The 16,100-nt window shown below is 41.1% G+C and overlaps 1 protein-coding gene and 2 long non-coding RNA genes across 3 annotated transcripts; 1 reads left to right on the top strand and 2 right to left on the bottom strand.

The window, feature by feature from the left end:
- Window positions 1–102: 102 nt before the first annotated feature.
- LOC147506925 (uncharacterized) lies at window positions 103–4,870 on the top strand. Its single transcript, XR_015194026.1, has 5 exons — window positions 103–1,758; window positions 1,850–2,770; window positions 3,081–3,309; window positions 3,470–3,557; window positions 3,667–4,870. It is a non-coding gene; the product is annotated as an uncharacterized LOC147506925 (long non-coding RNA).
- A 139-nt stretch (window positions 4,871–5,009) lies between these two features.
- On the bottom strand, window positions 5,010–15,713 carry LOC147506923 (uncharacterized). The gene is made up of 5 exons (XM_086558964.1): window positions 15,555–15,713; window positions 15,378–15,474; window positions 5,844–5,922; window positions 5,689–5,770; window positions 5,010–5,451 (listed from the first exon to the last, which is right to left on the bottom strand). Exons 1-5 carry the CDS (start codon window positions 15,585–15,587, stop codon window positions 5,311–5,313), a joined length of 432 nt encoding a protein of 143 aa, XP_086415090.1. The 5' UTR covers window positions 15,588–15,713; the 3' UTR covers window positions 5,010–5,310.
- LOC147506924 (uncharacterized) lies at window positions 11,901–15,369 on the bottom strand. Its single transcript, XR_015194027.1, has 2 exons — window positions 14,822–15,369; window positions 11,901–14,774 (listed from the first exon to the last, which is right to left on the bottom strand). It is a non-coding gene; the product is annotated as an uncharacterized LOC147506924 (long non-coding RNA).
- Window positions 15,714–16,100: the final 387 nt, after the last annotated feature.

Genomic DNA, 16,100 nt, shown 5'->3' with positions numbered 1-16,100 from the left:
GATGAGTATGATTTTATGACTGTGGGGGTTTTAGGAGGAGAACTTTGTGTGCTTTGCAAAACATATGGTTTAAGAATTATGGTTTAAGAAATATGGTATTGTTAGGCTTACTAGGTCTCAGGGCTCATACTGACTATAGGTTTTACTGTACTGCGTATAGATTCTTTAAAATGTAGTTTAATCCTAGTTGAAATCTGGGTGAAATTGTTTTGGTGTTAAAAGATCTGTGAATCTGTTCCTCTCTCCTTTGACAAGATTGGCGCCCGAATGCCCGATCACTCATTATAATACTTCCTCGGTCTCATACTGACTATACCTCTTGTAGTATTGCAATTTGAATTATTGTGCATGAGCAAGGAACTACATTTCGATTGATGTGCGTGTTGAAAGAGTGACTTGGCACTGCCCTTCTCCCAGACCAGCTTGTACCATGTTTCCTTTGGCTCTAATTCTGAGAGCTTTACACTTAAAATCTTTTTATGTGTAGGTCCAATTGTGAGAAGCAGTCGGCAGAATCTTATCTTCTGTGTCAGCACACTGATTTATGTACTTAGAAAATCTTGTCTTGTGTTCAAACATCATTCTTGGTGTCATGACTGGAATATATAGTTTTATGAGAAAATTTCTATATGTTTTAATAAAAGTTTGACATTGGCATATTTTGTTCGTCTTTAGGGTGGATTGAGAGAAAGACTTGTGCGTCTATAGCAATATTTTGTTCATTTGGTTGAATGTATCGCTTTGTTGCATTGGTTGTCTAATTTGGTGAATGGTCATAAATATGTATGCGTATATCCATGTTTGTTTAGATATAGGATATGTTGAGTGCGTCAGTATGAGGTTCCATGGAGAGAGTGATGGGAGGTGGTGTGTGTCGGCTGGTAGTGGGTGTATGTGAGCGTGTGTTGGTAGGTGGTGGTGGTAGTGTGTGTGTGTGTGTGTGTTTGTGGTGGTGGTGGTGGTGCTGTGTGTGTGTGTGTTGAACTGGTGGTGTGTGTATTGAGTGTGCTGGACTAGTGGTGTGGTGGTGACTGCCTGTTGTTGCTGCTGGGTGTTGTTGGGTGATGCTGCCTGGCTGCTGCTGCGCTGATGCTGTAATAACACTTGTAATATCTGTTGACTTTCATGCTGCATTTTTTATTTTTTATTTTTGATTTGCAACTTTTTAATCACGTTAACTTTTCTATGTTCTTACTAGTACTTGTAACGACATCTAGACCAAGTTTGATAACTTTTCTATGTTCTTATTAGTACTTGTAACGACATTTGGACCAAGTTTGAGAAGACATATTATGAGTACTATTAATGTTGAGTTGTATTGTCTTTAATTTTATTTATTTTGTATTTTATTTTTTGTTTTTTTTATACTTCATTGAATTTGAAAACAAAAAAATATATATTTCCCAAAAGTTGAAATATTATTTGCCATGGGAAAAAAACCATGTAAACAAACACTAGCAAAACTGGCAAATCTAATATTTTCCCACTAGAAATTTTTACAAACAAACACTGGCAAATTGAAATTTTCCCACTACAAATTAGTCTGGCAAAACTCTAGTGGGAAAACACTGGCAAATCCCCTAGAGGTTTGCCACTAAACAAACACAGCCTTAGAGGGAAGAAGAGTGGTGTCACTTCCTTGGGTCACCATCAAAATTGCACAAAGACAATGTGAATGACAACATGAAAATTTACAGCTACAGAAGTTGTTCTTCCCTGCATTTGAAATGCCCTTATGGATGCATCTGACACAGTAAGGTAAGTCGTGGATGAAGGTCATATGTCTTAGTTATTGACTAATGTACACTATACGATACCAAATGCATAATGACACTAGCTTCTTGTACAGGCAAAATAATATGATCCTCAGGCTGCTTTTTGAGAGAACATGGAGAGGAAATTCCTTACTTTTCCTTGATCCCTTTATGGGGAGATTACCAGCCAATTATAACAATTACCCTTTTTTAGTATGCGTTTCGAATGCCTGCCGAGGTTTTGTTTTATAGATTAAGTATTTCTTAGTGCGCCGATGATACTTGTGCAGTTTGGGATGGGTCTGTTGCCAATGTTGCAATTTTAGTTTTTGCTCCATATGTTGAAAGGGTTTAGGATTTAAAGCAAATTTTATTGGTGCTTAGGTATGATGAGGTTCTTCTTTTACAAGCTATGGCTATTGGCCTAGTTGGAATAGTTGCAATGGTTGTTGGAAGGATGGGATTTCCCATGCATTGAAGCTGCAATATCTGTAATTTTCTTTGGCATTCTCACTTTAATGGGCACGGAGGAAAAAAAATTGTGGGGGGGGGTCAAAGCTCCTTAATTATTGGTTTTTTAGGCGGATCTTTGGGAGTAGTAGACTCATGAGCTCTTCAGAAATGTCACTTAAGTTATGGACTATGATTTTGTGCACATACGAATTGTAAGCAGGGATTGTATTGTTATTTCCTTTTGTTAATCCTGTAATTAACTTATTGCCCTTCTAGGGTTCCTCTTATTTGTAAATAGTAAATAGAAAGTGATGAGAAGGAACTCTCACCCACTTCATTTTCTCCTAAATTAGCTTTTACACGAATGGGTTTGCATTTCATTTCTATGAGTGTCCTTAACATTTTCGTGCAATCATGATGATGAATTTGTGGGGAAAGTGGGGGTTATCTCTTTAAAAAATGTATCTTGAGGGAAATGTTTCTTTCAAGGTTTCTTGGGACACTTACGGGCTCTTCAGCAATGCTGGCTATGTTGCTGAGTTATGGAAGATGGTTTTGTGCAGGTACACATGGGTGTATATTTTTGGCTTAATAGCTCCAGTTAATTACTTTTTGTCTATGTGCTAATGGCCTGTTAGGTTGTATATTTGTCTTCTTCTTCTTCCATTTTTATCTGCAAGGAAAAGTAGGTCACCTGTTTTGTACTCAAGGTAGTATATAAGACACAAGCTACTGTGTGTATTTAGGTTATTGTGCCCCACCTTGATATGATAACGTACACTGATACTAGTGATTTTTTTTTTGTGGGTGGTTTCTTAGGAATTGGATTGTTGCTAATTCTAGTTACTGTTTCCGAATTTATTGTTTGTCCAGAAAGGCCAGCAGAGGCAAGGGAAGTTTTCAGTGATGACATCTAGAAATGGCAGTAGCTTGGTTTTTGGGCTATTTTCTCTCTGCACTATGAGAAACTTTAACATATCCTGCAGATTCAGTTCGTGATGAAATATGCATAAAGACGAGGAGTGAGGACGATGATTACAACGTTGTTGCTCAAGCATGTCTGAACATGGTTGACACATTGTCAAGGACTCTGGATACATAGGTATTGACTCTTGTATGTAGGATGCTGTTTTGCCAATACTTAATGAAACTAAAGCTTTCTTAGATTGATATATTCATGAGCTACATGCTTTTGTTTCTCCAAATTACATACATGCATCCATTTGTTGGTGCAACTCTGCTACTCTTACAAGAGAAATCAGCTCCTCAGCAAGACTCGATCAAATAGTTGCGGATGCTCTTTCTGGCCGGCTTCCTGCATATGCAGAAGTCCATTTAATCTCGTTTTGGGTCTGTCTTTCACTCTTTCCTAAGCTGTTTGAGCAGTTCTCGTTTTGGTTTGTGTTTATGTTGTCTATATCTCGTATACTGATTCTTCTCATTTTTCATGTTTGGGCAGAATGGCTGTTAGCTTCTCGTCCTCCACTAAATCGGTGTTCGCATTTCTTGCTGAAGTTGCTCAAGAAGGGTTGCTCCTATTGCAAGCTATGTTGTTTGCTTTGAGATTTATATCGCATGTTTGGTGCTTATTTGATTTCTGCAAGTTCACCTGCTGAGTTCTGTTTCATATGTGTCCCTTGGTACTCAAAGAGTCATAGGGGTAGGATCTTCAGAAGCAACTAACAGAAGAAATGCTTCATTTGCGATGGCGAATAGTGGGAAAATTGTGGGGATGCAACCATGAATTATCCTCACCAGTATACGTGTCAGATATTATTGCAGCTCGGCCAGTTTTTGTTGGAGTCCTTGCTTGTTCAGATCGCTACTTGGTTTAAGCTCCCCATCACTAGTATTCCTATAACTTCTTACACCATTTTGGTCATTGTCAGAAGCACCTTGCTGTGGCACTGGCAATATGTGCAAATTCTTTCCTATAACTTCTTACTTCATTTTGGGGTTGCTTTACCTTCAGATATATTTTTTTTATCTTAGACTCGTAAGTAAGTTTCCGATGCTAATCAGAAGCCGCTGAACTTGTAGATTTATTATGTCTTGATCAATCCAGGAGCCTTATCGATCGACGCAGCCCAATACCAATCACATAAAGGAGGTTGATACACAGGGTACCTGTATATAACCTTAGGCAGGTTCTTTGCAATCTGACCTGAATGGACCCCACCTATGGATCAATCCCAAAGCTTCTGTCATCATTCTTCTTTGCCAATTTGTCCAACTATTGAACTTTATATCCTCCCAAAACGATAATTTGCTTTAGGGCCTCTATTTTTCTCTGTGGAATAGACCCAGACTAGAGTTTTCCCAGAGTTACATACTGAATCATTAGGAATAACAAATTTGAATAGATGGTAGTATTCCTATGCACCTTTATCATGATTTATATTCCTTTCTGAGCTCAATGGTTGTTGTATTTATTATGGTGGCTATACTTTTGCATAATTGCCTTATGACTGTTGCGTCAGGTTCTGTTGAACGTTCTGGTTAAAATGAAAATCTTGTTGCTTCTGGTGACAATACAGGTTAAGCTATAAGTGATATTCTGGCATCCCTAACAAAAACTTAGTTTTTTTTGAATTTCTCTCTTAATTTTTGTTAAGATGACGTGGCACTATGAGAACACGGTAAAGGACATCCCTTTAGTAGTGTTAATATTCTGAAAATGAGTGAACATGTTGCCAAAGTTCTGTCTGTTGTTACTGTGTATAACCACAAGTCCCACATACTTTGAAGCAGTCCACCATTGTCCTCACTTGGATATAAAAAATTTAAATACAAACGTTCTACTGACGCAACGAAAGCTTCCATCGATAAGTATACATTAATAACTGGCGTTCCAAATTGCACCTGTAATCCCATACACAACAAGATGTCCTGTGCAAGGGACTACAAAACCCTTCAAATTTAGTGTAGTCATTAAATAGGCCAAACAGATCTTGTTATCATGTGTTTAAACTCCACTAGGTATTAGCAGAATCGTTGGCCATAACTACAACATAAAAAACGACCAGCACAAAGGTATAAAAGTACATTGAAAGATTCAGTCGTTCAGACAGAGGCCCGTGATGTTATGCAGGAACAATATTTGTTATACAGCTGTACTGAATCCAAAAGACTTGACAATAGAACTGACTCTTTCGGCAAATATTCTGGAAGTGATTTTCTTCCCCGGCACATGAAATGGGTTTGAAACCGCATCCACATATGCAGAATGAAACCTCCTGAAAAACTAAAGAAATAAACAAAGAAATCAAGAACAAGTGAGAGTGTTTCTCAATTTTTCTTCAAATAAACGTACAATAAACAGAAGTCTCCGAGCCATTTCTTTACCTTTTTCTACATTTTTTATTTGTATTATTCACACTCCAGTTTCGAAGAATCATGGAATCATTAACTATGTATTTTGACTTCTGCATTCGAAGTTTGATTGTGAGTATGACTATTGCACTAATGCTTAATTGCTTACATTTCTCACATCCGCATCCCTGACATCTAGATCGGTTGTGACCAAAATAAACTTCACCTTTGTATTGGTCAGATATCCGTATCTGCATATAGTAAACTCAACGATTAGAAAATAAACATAAGCACCTCCAAAGAAATTGACTCCAAAAAACTTACACTTTGTAATTCTCTGTTGGATAAAGAAGACCAAGAAATGTTTCATTCAGCGTTGGGCCAGTTTTTTTCGGATTGTTCACTAAACACACAGAGCAGGAGTAAAAACATTAGTTACAACAGTTTCTTTCCTACAAATCCAAATATTCAGGCATAGTTCAAACATCTACTTCAGAAGGCGCAAGCTTCCTAAAGAGCATCAACGTATGAAACTAATAACTACAAACGATAGCAATGTGAGGCACGAAGTCAAACGCCTCATCTTGAACTAACCTACACATCAAGATTAAAGTGGGTTTTGTATTTTGGAATTAGGAGATAGAATTGTGGTTGAGAAGTTAAAATTATAATCAACGCCAAATTCATAACTCAAAGTCACAACCAAGACAGCTCATAGTCATGCAATAGTGTATTTCCAAAGACTTTTCTGAAAAAACGAGAAGGATGATGAACAGAGCAAAAATTTCTTTTCGACCCATTGCTGATCTGTTGATACACATTTGATTGCACCAAGAGAAAGACATACAAAATGATAAGTACATCAAAAACCCTAAAAGGCAGCTCTGATTGAGATTATCCAAATATGATAGATATGTGTCTTTTCCAATCATGAATTGACCAGTACCAGTCAGACTATAGACTCTTATCTTATTATGAATCTAGAGAGAAGCATGTTGCTCGACATTACGTACCAATTGTTTGAAGCAACCGGTTAAGCTGAAGTTTTATGGCTTAAATAAAGAAAATGAAGAGAATGGGAATAAACCACAAAGGGGAGAGTTAGGTAATGGAATTGGAATCCACCCCACCTTTCGATTTAGGTGATTCCATATCCATACAGCTTATGAATTCATGGCAGCTCAGTTAGTAGCTCTTTTGAATCAACAGAAGATGTTGACAGGCCTTTTTGGCATTATCCACCAGCGAGCAGGTGGGGTATCTCTTTAGAGTCCAGGACGTGGGTACGAGGTATCCTTTAGGACCCTTCCCTTCCACTTCTAGCTCTGCTGCTGTTTGTTTGTTTGCCAGAAAAAGCCTTCTTGGATGACAGATAATGTTGTGAATGATGAGGTGATAAAAAAGATAGACACGTGTGGTTGACAAAGGGACTTACTATATGAATAGATCCTCATCCCTAGTAAGCCAAAAATCTATAAGAAGGGAGATGGTGAATGGATCACCGAGGCAAGCCAATGCATGGCCCAATGATCTCAACTCACTTAAGTAGCACCTCTTACCCGGTAGGCAGCTGTAAGCTCATGCAACCTGGTAGTCTGAGCTCACCCTATGGAGGAGGCATACTAGCCTGAATGAGACGTCAGGCGTAAAAAGGGACAGAGAAAAACTCAACCTCAACACTGGACACTTCTGATAGGCTTATAGGGCACTTCCTTAATACTCTTTGCAATAAGTTGCTTGAAGCTGGCTGGGTGTGACCAACCACTCCAGACGTACTATGTTATTAGAGTAGTCTACGATTGAGAGAGAGACTAACTAACTAACTTTCAGCGAGTTAACCGAGAGAGCTCAAGAAACACACTCCCTTCAAACGCAGTGAAAGCTAATAACTCCCTTCCTGGAGACTTATGGCCACAAGGGTTGAGTTCGCTAACCGTTCAATCCGATCTTCCCTTCACATGGCAGAAGAGCGCGGCTCGAGACTACTTTTTAAATGAAAAAATGAAAGGCAAGCAGGAATTGAACCCACTAATGGGCCAGCGCTTGGCGCTTACTCTAGCCCGTGTTTTTAGGAAAAACCTCTTATATATAAATGTTTCCCCGAGATTCCTGGCTGTCCCCTTATAAGTAGATCGGTTGAGGCCCAACCCTTTGGGGTTGCCGACCTTGATGCCATAGTTTTGAGGGGGCTGAGCGGTGGTTTGGAAACAAACACGTTGTTGAAACGGAATTGAGCTAAAGTGCACTTTCCCTTGATGGAAGTGTATCCCATAAAAGCACACAGACAATAAGTGAGATGAGCCCGCCAGCTCAGCCTTGGCCCTATGCCTTTTGGCCAGCTCGTCTTTCCTTGGCTTTGACCAGTCGAGCGGACAATGAAGCAGGACAGGATCAACATCTCTTCCTCTCATCCGCTTTAAGGGAAGGTTCATAGCCATCAGACTCGGAAGCAGGGTACTCACAAGCGCGATGCTGGTGATACCAAAAGGACGGTGCTGGTCTTTTGACGCGGCCAGGCTGTCCTCCTCGGCCCCACCATGTGAGATCGGACACCTGGTTGCTGAATGGGAAGTGGCCGAAAAGTATGAGTATAGGGTGAAGACCCATCGGGATGGTATTTGCTGATGTAGAAGGAGGTGACAGACGGGGGTATATATCCGTCACCGTCAAGCATCCCTCGATTGACGATGGAAAAAGGGGACTAACCCATTTTGAATCCTATACCTTTCCTTCTGGGGGATGGAAAGAATGGTGCAAGCAATGTTTGAGAACGGCTACTACGCCCTGAAGCTTCAAAAGGCGGGGATATTGTCGTCGATGGAATTGTTCGCAGACTTCGATACAAGGAAGGATACGAATGGCTTAACCGCCCTCGTCCACAGATGAGTGATAGTCACAATTTCGTTACTAATCCGAAAAGGTCAGCCTATAGACATCATTTTGAGGGAAATTCCCACTGAGATGATTAAAAATCTAGCCCGGAATTTCTTAGTTTGATTATTTAGTTAAATGGTAAAATAGAATCCATGGATGAACTAGAGCCCTTGAGAATCATTCAAAGATTTTCTTATTGCTTTGAACTTCAAAGATGCCCTTGTGGAGCACCATTTCATTCATATCCCGATAAGCCCTAGTTGGCTATTCTTCTACTTAAATACACGAATGAAAATATTCAAAATACCCCTGGTTTTCCTACTGCCTTGTCCAATCATAGGCATTCTTTCTGTCTTGGATAGATAAGGCATCGTGATACCCACTTAGTTACATCATCAATCTCAGATATTGACTGCGAAAGCTTAATGTCGATCAGAAAGACCATTAAAAGAAGTCCTTTGCCGGGGTTTTCTATAGATGGATAGAGTAGTGTGTTAGCGTTACGACAGATGAGCAGAGGTATTTGATTAATCCGTTGCAGCTTAAGCCAAAGACTCGAACAGTAGTATTGGCTGCTATGATTGGAGCTATGATATTAGCTCATGACTGGTTAACTTATAGCGAAATCTGAATCGTAGAGTGCTTTCACTCTTCAACCTTCTTTCTGCAAATACAGTGGATGCCGCAAATCTGGTGTGTTGTCTCCTTGAACAGAGAGTAAGAAAGCAGAAATTCCTTCCTCCCTCATTCACGGACACTAAGCAGGGGTGGGCTTTCAAAGTAGTAGCTTAGCGCCCAGAGAAGGAGCTTGACACCATTGAATCAAGTTTGAAAGACTACGATGAAAGAAGAATCCCCAGAGGGAGTGAACAGAGCTGCGAAGTGAGAACTAGAGCTTTAGGTTAACGCCACAGAGCCGGTAGGAACGGCACTAGCTGTATGAAACAATATGGCTCACTTTGGCCCGACGCCAGGACGCTTGTACTAGGATAGCCTATAAGACTTGTGGAGATATTAAATGAACCATGGGCCCGGCTAACAAAGGTACTAGAACCTTCTAGCTGATGGTCAAATCTTGGTCTTTGCCTATCACCGGGACGTGTGATGCAAAGGCTTCCGTCCCCAAGGACGGACTGGAAAGTTATTCCCCTTCAACTTGACCTGCTTAATCACCTAAAGCCTATGAATGAATCTCAACCGTATCCACGTCACATTCAAGGTCGATTAATTGGCTTATTTGAATGCTGCCGCTGCTGCCCTTTCGATGCTTTTAGTATGGTGACACTAAACTGAAGCGTTCATAAAACAAATAATTGATCCAACCAAACGATCGTAGATTTTAGTTTCTGCATAAGCCCTTGTTACTCACTTTCCTCTCCCTTTCCTTACCTAGAAGTCTTTGGCAGGCTTTCCATCTTAATACTAGAAAGAGACTTTCTGCTTTCACTCTTAATGAACGCAGTAACGAGTTGGACAGAGAGAGGTAGGAACAGCACCATGTGAGATTCTCATCCCGACTCGTTCGATTAATGGTGTTGCTGTCAGCCCTGTTCCTAGAGATCCTGGGATGGAGGGACGCAAGAGAAGTAGGAATGGGATCGATGCAGTAGCCCAGGCATCCAATGCATTTAGTACAGCTGACTGAACACCTACCCAATCTTGATGCTTAAAATGAAACATTCAACATTTTCGCATGCGATTTGCCGTTGAAGGCTCCTTGATTTGATAGTAGCACTTGAGAGCGAAAGGTAGCCTCTTCTTTTGATGATGATCTAGCTATGTCAGTTGGTTTGGCTACTACTCTTTCTTCTATGATGCTATTTTGGTCCCATTCCTCAAGGCAGAGGAAGGTTTTCCAAATGACTGATCACCCTGTGGAACTATGGTTTGGCTACTTCTGTATGGTCTTACCGAGAACCCTTCAGATACGTCCATGTGTTACTATATTTGTTGTTCAAATTTCATCATTGACTGGGTGAGGCATACCATACATCTCTTTTATCTGGAGCAGATAGACCTAGAGCAAAGCCCTTCTTTCACTCACATCTGGTACCGTGGAGCTGTACCTATGGAAAGGATCAAGACCATAGGGGAAGGAAATCGCTCGCTAGTGCACCTCACCCAAGGTTCACGTCGCTAAGTAAATTCAAGCTTTGATGCACTCCCGCCTCATGTTTTCGACAGAGTGTTGTTATGCCCTCCTTCGAGTTTCAGAGGTGAATCCTCATATGAATCCCATCCCCGGAGAAATGGAACCTCTTTGATAGGGACCCACAGCCCACTTCCCTACACACCCCCCCCCCCCCCCCGCGTAGCCGCAATGGAACGGAGCCTCATTTTAGGCGCATTTCTTCTTTCTATTCTTTGCGCCCAAAACTACACGACAGCAGCAAAATGTCATAACCCAATGTTAACCAAACATTGAGATTAACTGTTCGACACTTTGAAGATAAGATGTCGATTCCGAGCCATGAGTTTGAACATCGTCAAGAACCTCCTGGGCATGACTTATGCCCTCTATCGACAAATTTCCATACCCCAACTCTGTTTCCACTTTATCATAAAAAATATCGCGGATGACTTCATCCGCTTCTGATTCGATCTTGTCCCGAATTTGCGGGGGCAATAGGGGATCGCTATGAAGATGTCCACGCACTACCAAATGCACTTGAAAAAGCAATTCGGCACGCGCAAGTTCCCTCTCTTCGAAGGCGAGATGCGCACGATACGTCGCTAAATTCGATTCTGCAGCGCTCTGAAGTGACTGCTGAACAGCTGAGACGTAGCGGTCCTTATCCCCTTGTAAAAAGGAGTTGTTCTCCCCGAAAAGCAATCCAGAAATACGGGAAAACAATCCCGATTCTTTGCTGGCGGGTTGGATGAGTAGGTATGTCCATTGTCTCTCCCCCGTCCCAAAGAAGAAATGGAATCCTCCTCTCCGCTCAGATCACCCATGGTGGAGTCTGATGAGGAGGAAGATGCAATCTCTGCAGCATTAGCGCGGATCAAATGGTTTACAAAAAAGCCATGGTAGATTATTGCCCCCTCCAGCAGGATCAGAAAATGCCAGGGCAAACAAAGCAATAGCTTTGGTTAGAGCAAAGCCCAAAATGGCATAACCAAATGATTGTTTTGCTAATGATGGATTCCTAGCAGTTCTCCCTTTAACACCATCTGAATTTTTTTTTTTTTTGTATGAGCGCATAATTGATGAAACAGCATCATAAACTTGGTTCTTTTTGTAAGAATCTACGAAAATAGATCTCAGAGCAATCTGTGAATGGATTGAAGATTCTGAAAGGACAAAGGGTTATCACACCCGCAAGAATCAATCATACCGGTATCTTCAAGTATATAACGATACACCTTATTCAAGAAGGGTGCCGTAAAGCGGACTCTGGAAAATCTTTTTTTATTTCTTTTTGATAAAGATCAAGATAGTCCGAAACTCCTTGAACAATGAGAGAATTAATAATGTCCCGTTCTTGATCTTTATTTCGTTCGGGATTTTCATTTGGAGCGTTGCGATTGGAAGAAGACGCGCCCACATTCACGTTTTCTTCCATAAAAAGATGAAAAAAAGATAGATAAGGAAGAACATAACCAAATGATTGTTTTGCTAATGAGGGATTCCTAGCCACATAATGGGACAAAGAAGAAGAAAAAAATACCGACAGCAGCTCCCGCTGAAGCAATTGTAGCAGCTCCCGCATCTATTAATTTCACTCCTTCTAACATTGATAACAATAACACAAAAAAGTCATTCGATTCTTCTTTTCTCTTCGCTTCGATAAGAGAATGGATGGAGTCAGCATCCAGGTCTTCCTTTCCTGCAGAAAAACATGGAAAGCCAAGCCCTTGATGGAAAAGCTTCTGTTAGAAGCGACAGAATTGGATATCCAAAATGATATCAAAGTGGTCTATATTCTAGTTACATCTTTCTTTTCTTTTGCGATTCTTTCTTACTTGTTGATTCTTTCCTATGTTCCTTTTCTCTTGGGCATATAACTTGGTGGCAAAAAAAAGATTCTAATTCTTTTTTGGGTCCCCTTAAAACTAACACAAACTAGATCGCCGAACTGTTCTTTTTTCACATTTCTCAACTCGGGCGTGCTTTTCTACCTTACGGATCTTCCCCTGAACGTGTGCCAATACCACAAAACAACTGGTCACCCTGCTCTCCAGCTTCTTTGAAAGCCTGTGGAAAACTTCCCTTATTCGAGAGGAATGGTTGAAGACTGGAATTTGTTTTTTACTTTCTTACGATAAATCAAGTCAGCTCTTATGTTATGAGTGGGAGGCTCTCACCGGCCATTTTTCCTTAGACCGAAGGCCTCTTTAAACATCTACTCACATCACATCCTGAAACATGGCCCATTTTCGGTAACCCTTCCTGAGCAGTGGCCTCCTGCGACACCAGCATGGGCCTCCCTCATTCTCGCGAAATGTTGAGGGGCCGCCTCACAAGTCATTTGATGTGAACAGCCACCAGCTGCTTTGGCCTTGTTGGCCTCTTCCTCTGCTGCTTGGTATAGCCTTCCAGACAGCAGGCCGTAGGAACGGAGTTGAGAGGACTCCAACAATGGGGAGGGGGGTTAATAAGGGGGGAATGCTATAGTTCTCACTTTGGTGGTGAGAGCAAGCAAGGATAAGATATTCTCTTAGGTTTTCATTCCTTAATGTACTGGTAGTGTAATAAGGCTAGTGCAGCAAAGTCCCTCCTGTCTAGAGGGACACGCGTAAGGGATTCGTTCTTGCTTTTCTTGATCTTCCCTTCAGTGGGCGAACGGTTGCCTGTAGGTTAGCCAATTGAACTCTGTCTCTTCATCTTCTTTTTCTTTCTCATCTGAAAGGAGTGAAGGGCTTCCCGGTGGGGATCCCGAGTGTATTTAGCTCTTTCTTTTGATTCCTCTATGCTTAACCAACCAGAGCAAACCATTTATAGAAGAGTAAAAAAAGCCTTCTTGCTCTTATCTTCCTCCTTCGTGTAGTAAGGGATTGTAATAGGTAGTAATAGGTAGCTAGCCTGAGTCTGACAGTCCTCCCTTCTTGCTGGATCCTGATTCCGATCCATTGGACTCTTAGCAGGAGGGAGATGGCCCTTTGGGCAATGCAATGATCTAGTTCTTGTCCATTTTCCTTGCTTTGCTTCCTTTCCGTCCTTCTTTCCCAGTGAGTGTAATAAGGCCTGTAGGCTTCTTGTTTTCACTTGTTAGTCTTAGATTGAACCATTCTCATTGCCTTTATCCCTATGAGTGAGTCATCCTTTCTTCTAATGCTTCCGATTGGAAATTCCTTACTCTATCTCTTCTAGTATCAGGCCATATTTCACTAAAAAAGAGTTACTGCCTTTCCATTCCTGCCTCCAGTTAGTTTTTTTTTTCCTTCTTACGGTTAGTTCACTTTTGATATGTCCTAGAGTCCAATGAGGCTAAAGAGTTAGAAGTCTTAGACTCCAAGAGCAGCAATGCATATCTAGTATAATAGGTTTCCGCTTCAGCTTATCTGCTGTTTTATCTGCTCTTTCCTTCCTATCTGACTAGCTAGGCTGTTCCTAGTAGCTAGATATCTAGGTATCAAGTAAGTTCTATAGTCTCAGACTCATGAGACGCATCTGAGGCTGGATAGGATAGGTAGTTCGGTCTGAGAAGTCTGCTATCCCTGTGCTAAGTGCTTCCCTTCCCTCCATTCCTGCCGCAAGTCAGTACTGTGCTAAGGTCCTCCCTCCCCTCCTAGTAGTTCTGGCTCGATAGACCTAGTTCTCTCCTCCTGCCTAAGCGAAATGTGAAAATAAATGAATAAGTCGAGTGATTCCTTTCGTAATCCTTTCTTTTAGTAATTCCTCCCGAGGTTGAAAGAAATATTGGGTTAAGCTTCCTCGCCTAGGTGGCTGGATGGGAAGAATCCTCGTCCAAAGCTAAAGGAAAGACAGGCGAAAGCCCAAGCGAGCATAACTTCTTGTAAGTGTAATTCACAAAGGTGCTTCCAGACCTTATTAGTGCGGGCACTTTGCTTCCTCTGTCACCCAGCCAAGGGTAAGCCCGAACCCTACTATATAGGAGAAGAGCTCTGCAGGTGGGAGTCCATAGAAGCGAATACTCATCGAATCTCATAGCAGGTTGGTTAGTTCCCCCCTATCTCAACTTTTTCGCCATACGGGAAAGGTTGATCTTGATTTAGGTCTAGCCTTTAAACACGAGCCCCACCTATTTGGTTATTTGCTACCAGCTTTAGCTCACCCCTTGCTTTGCTCGTACCGGAGATAGGGTAATCTACTACACAGCTGCAAGCAAGAGCTTAGCCATAGGAAAGAGTCGAATCGCCTAGCTTAACTTATACTTTGGCTCACGAGAAACTAGCCAGAGGATACTTAAACATGAACTTAATCCTTTATTCAGGTAGCGAGCTAACCAGCTGCTTGGCCTAACATAAGAAATCCAGATTAACTAAACTTAGCACACTTGCAGTAAAATAAGTAGGATCGAATCGCATAGCTATATCTAAGCTAGCGAGAGAGACCCTTACAGGGGAAACTCAATAACTGTATTTTAGAGTACAAGTCAGACGATGCAGACGCAACACTATACCTAGAGTCTGATTTGTTTTCACAGTCTGAAATTCCATAATATGCAAGGAATGACATTTTGAGAACTGCTCTATTGTCAGATTCCATCTGAGCCGCACAATGAATGACTGCATAAATTATGCAAAACATGTTTTTACACGGCCTCCGTGCCAATATAGCCACTTAACAAACCAAAGAATAAGGGCAACCTCACGGGCCAACAAGGTGCCCAATATAAAAAACACATTACTGGATGTGAGCCTAGGTACAAATTCTGATGTCTGAAATAGCTTTCTAAACTCAAGTAAGGGTTGCATCTATCTTTCTTAACATTATGACGGTGTTTGTAAGTAACAATTGTAAAACAAAAACAAGTATATATAATTCAATTAACAAAAAGGCAATAAATTTCACCTCACCTCTTTCGTCAATTACATCCAAGGAACAGTGAACGATGTGGTGAAGTTTTAAGGCATCATCTGCTTCTGTAAAACTCTGTAGATGCAATGGATTGTTCTGTTCATCGGAGAAAGATGTGTCAGATTCTAGTGATGGAAATAAAAGAGAAGAACATTTTGAAAAGAGAGAATTTTTACCTGGTGACCGACAACTGCAATGCAAACGATCATCTTCTCCGGTTTTTTCAGATGTTTCTTCTTCTTCTTGTGGCATTTGAGATCTGCTGCTCCCTTTGCCAGTGATCTAAAGTTGTTTCACTTGAAAAGTTATTGGATTTGGGCCATTGGTTTTTCGTAAGACAGGCTTTGATAATGGGCTTTACACTTAGCATAAAGCCCAAGTGTTTGGGCCTTTACTGCTATGCAGTGGGTGGTGGGAGGTGGAGAAGAGAGTGAAGAGATAGAGAGAAAGAGAAGCTGGGTATGGTGAAGAAGAAGTAGAGAAAGAGTGAGGGAAGGTATATGAATAGACACCAACGATGTGGAATTTAGTGTGACATTTGAACCCAACCCAAGAGTTGGCAGAAAATGCATAATCATGCTACAAGAGTAGCCAGAGTCTCAGAGTACAAGCAAAAGTTCCAAGAATTAGCAGCACGGCTAGTAGGTACTCTAAAACTAACATAAAACATAATAAGCATAGCAAATTTTATTTTCAACTGCCAAAGTGATACAGGAGGATCT

The sequence above is a fragment of the Coptis chinensis genome, chromosome 4, assembly GCF_015680905.1.
Source record: "Coptis chinensis isolate HL-2020 chromosome 4, ASM1568090v1, whole genome shotgun sequence".
Classification (NCBI taxonomy): domain Eukaryota; kingdom Viridiplantae; phylum Streptophyta; class Magnoliopsida; order Ranunculales; family Ranunculaceae; genus Coptis; species Coptis chinensis.
The sequence above is the reverse complement of the archived record's forward strand: the minus strand, read 5'-3'. Positions and strand labels throughout refer to the sequence as shown.

Bases quoted from the DNA above. Each gene is read 5' to 3' on its own strand.
- LOC147506923 (XM_086558964.1), bottom strand. From the start codon at position 15,587: ATGATCGTTTGCATTGCAGTTGTCGGTCACCAG. The intron at 5,771-5,843 runs GTAAGTTTTTTG...TACTATATGCAG, and splicing joins CCAACAGAGAATTACAAAGT to ATACGGATATCTGACCAATA. The intron at 5,452-5,688 runs GTAAGCAATTAA...TTATTTCTTTAG, and splicing joins GGGATGCGGATGTGAGAAAT to TTTTTCAGGAGGTTTCATTC.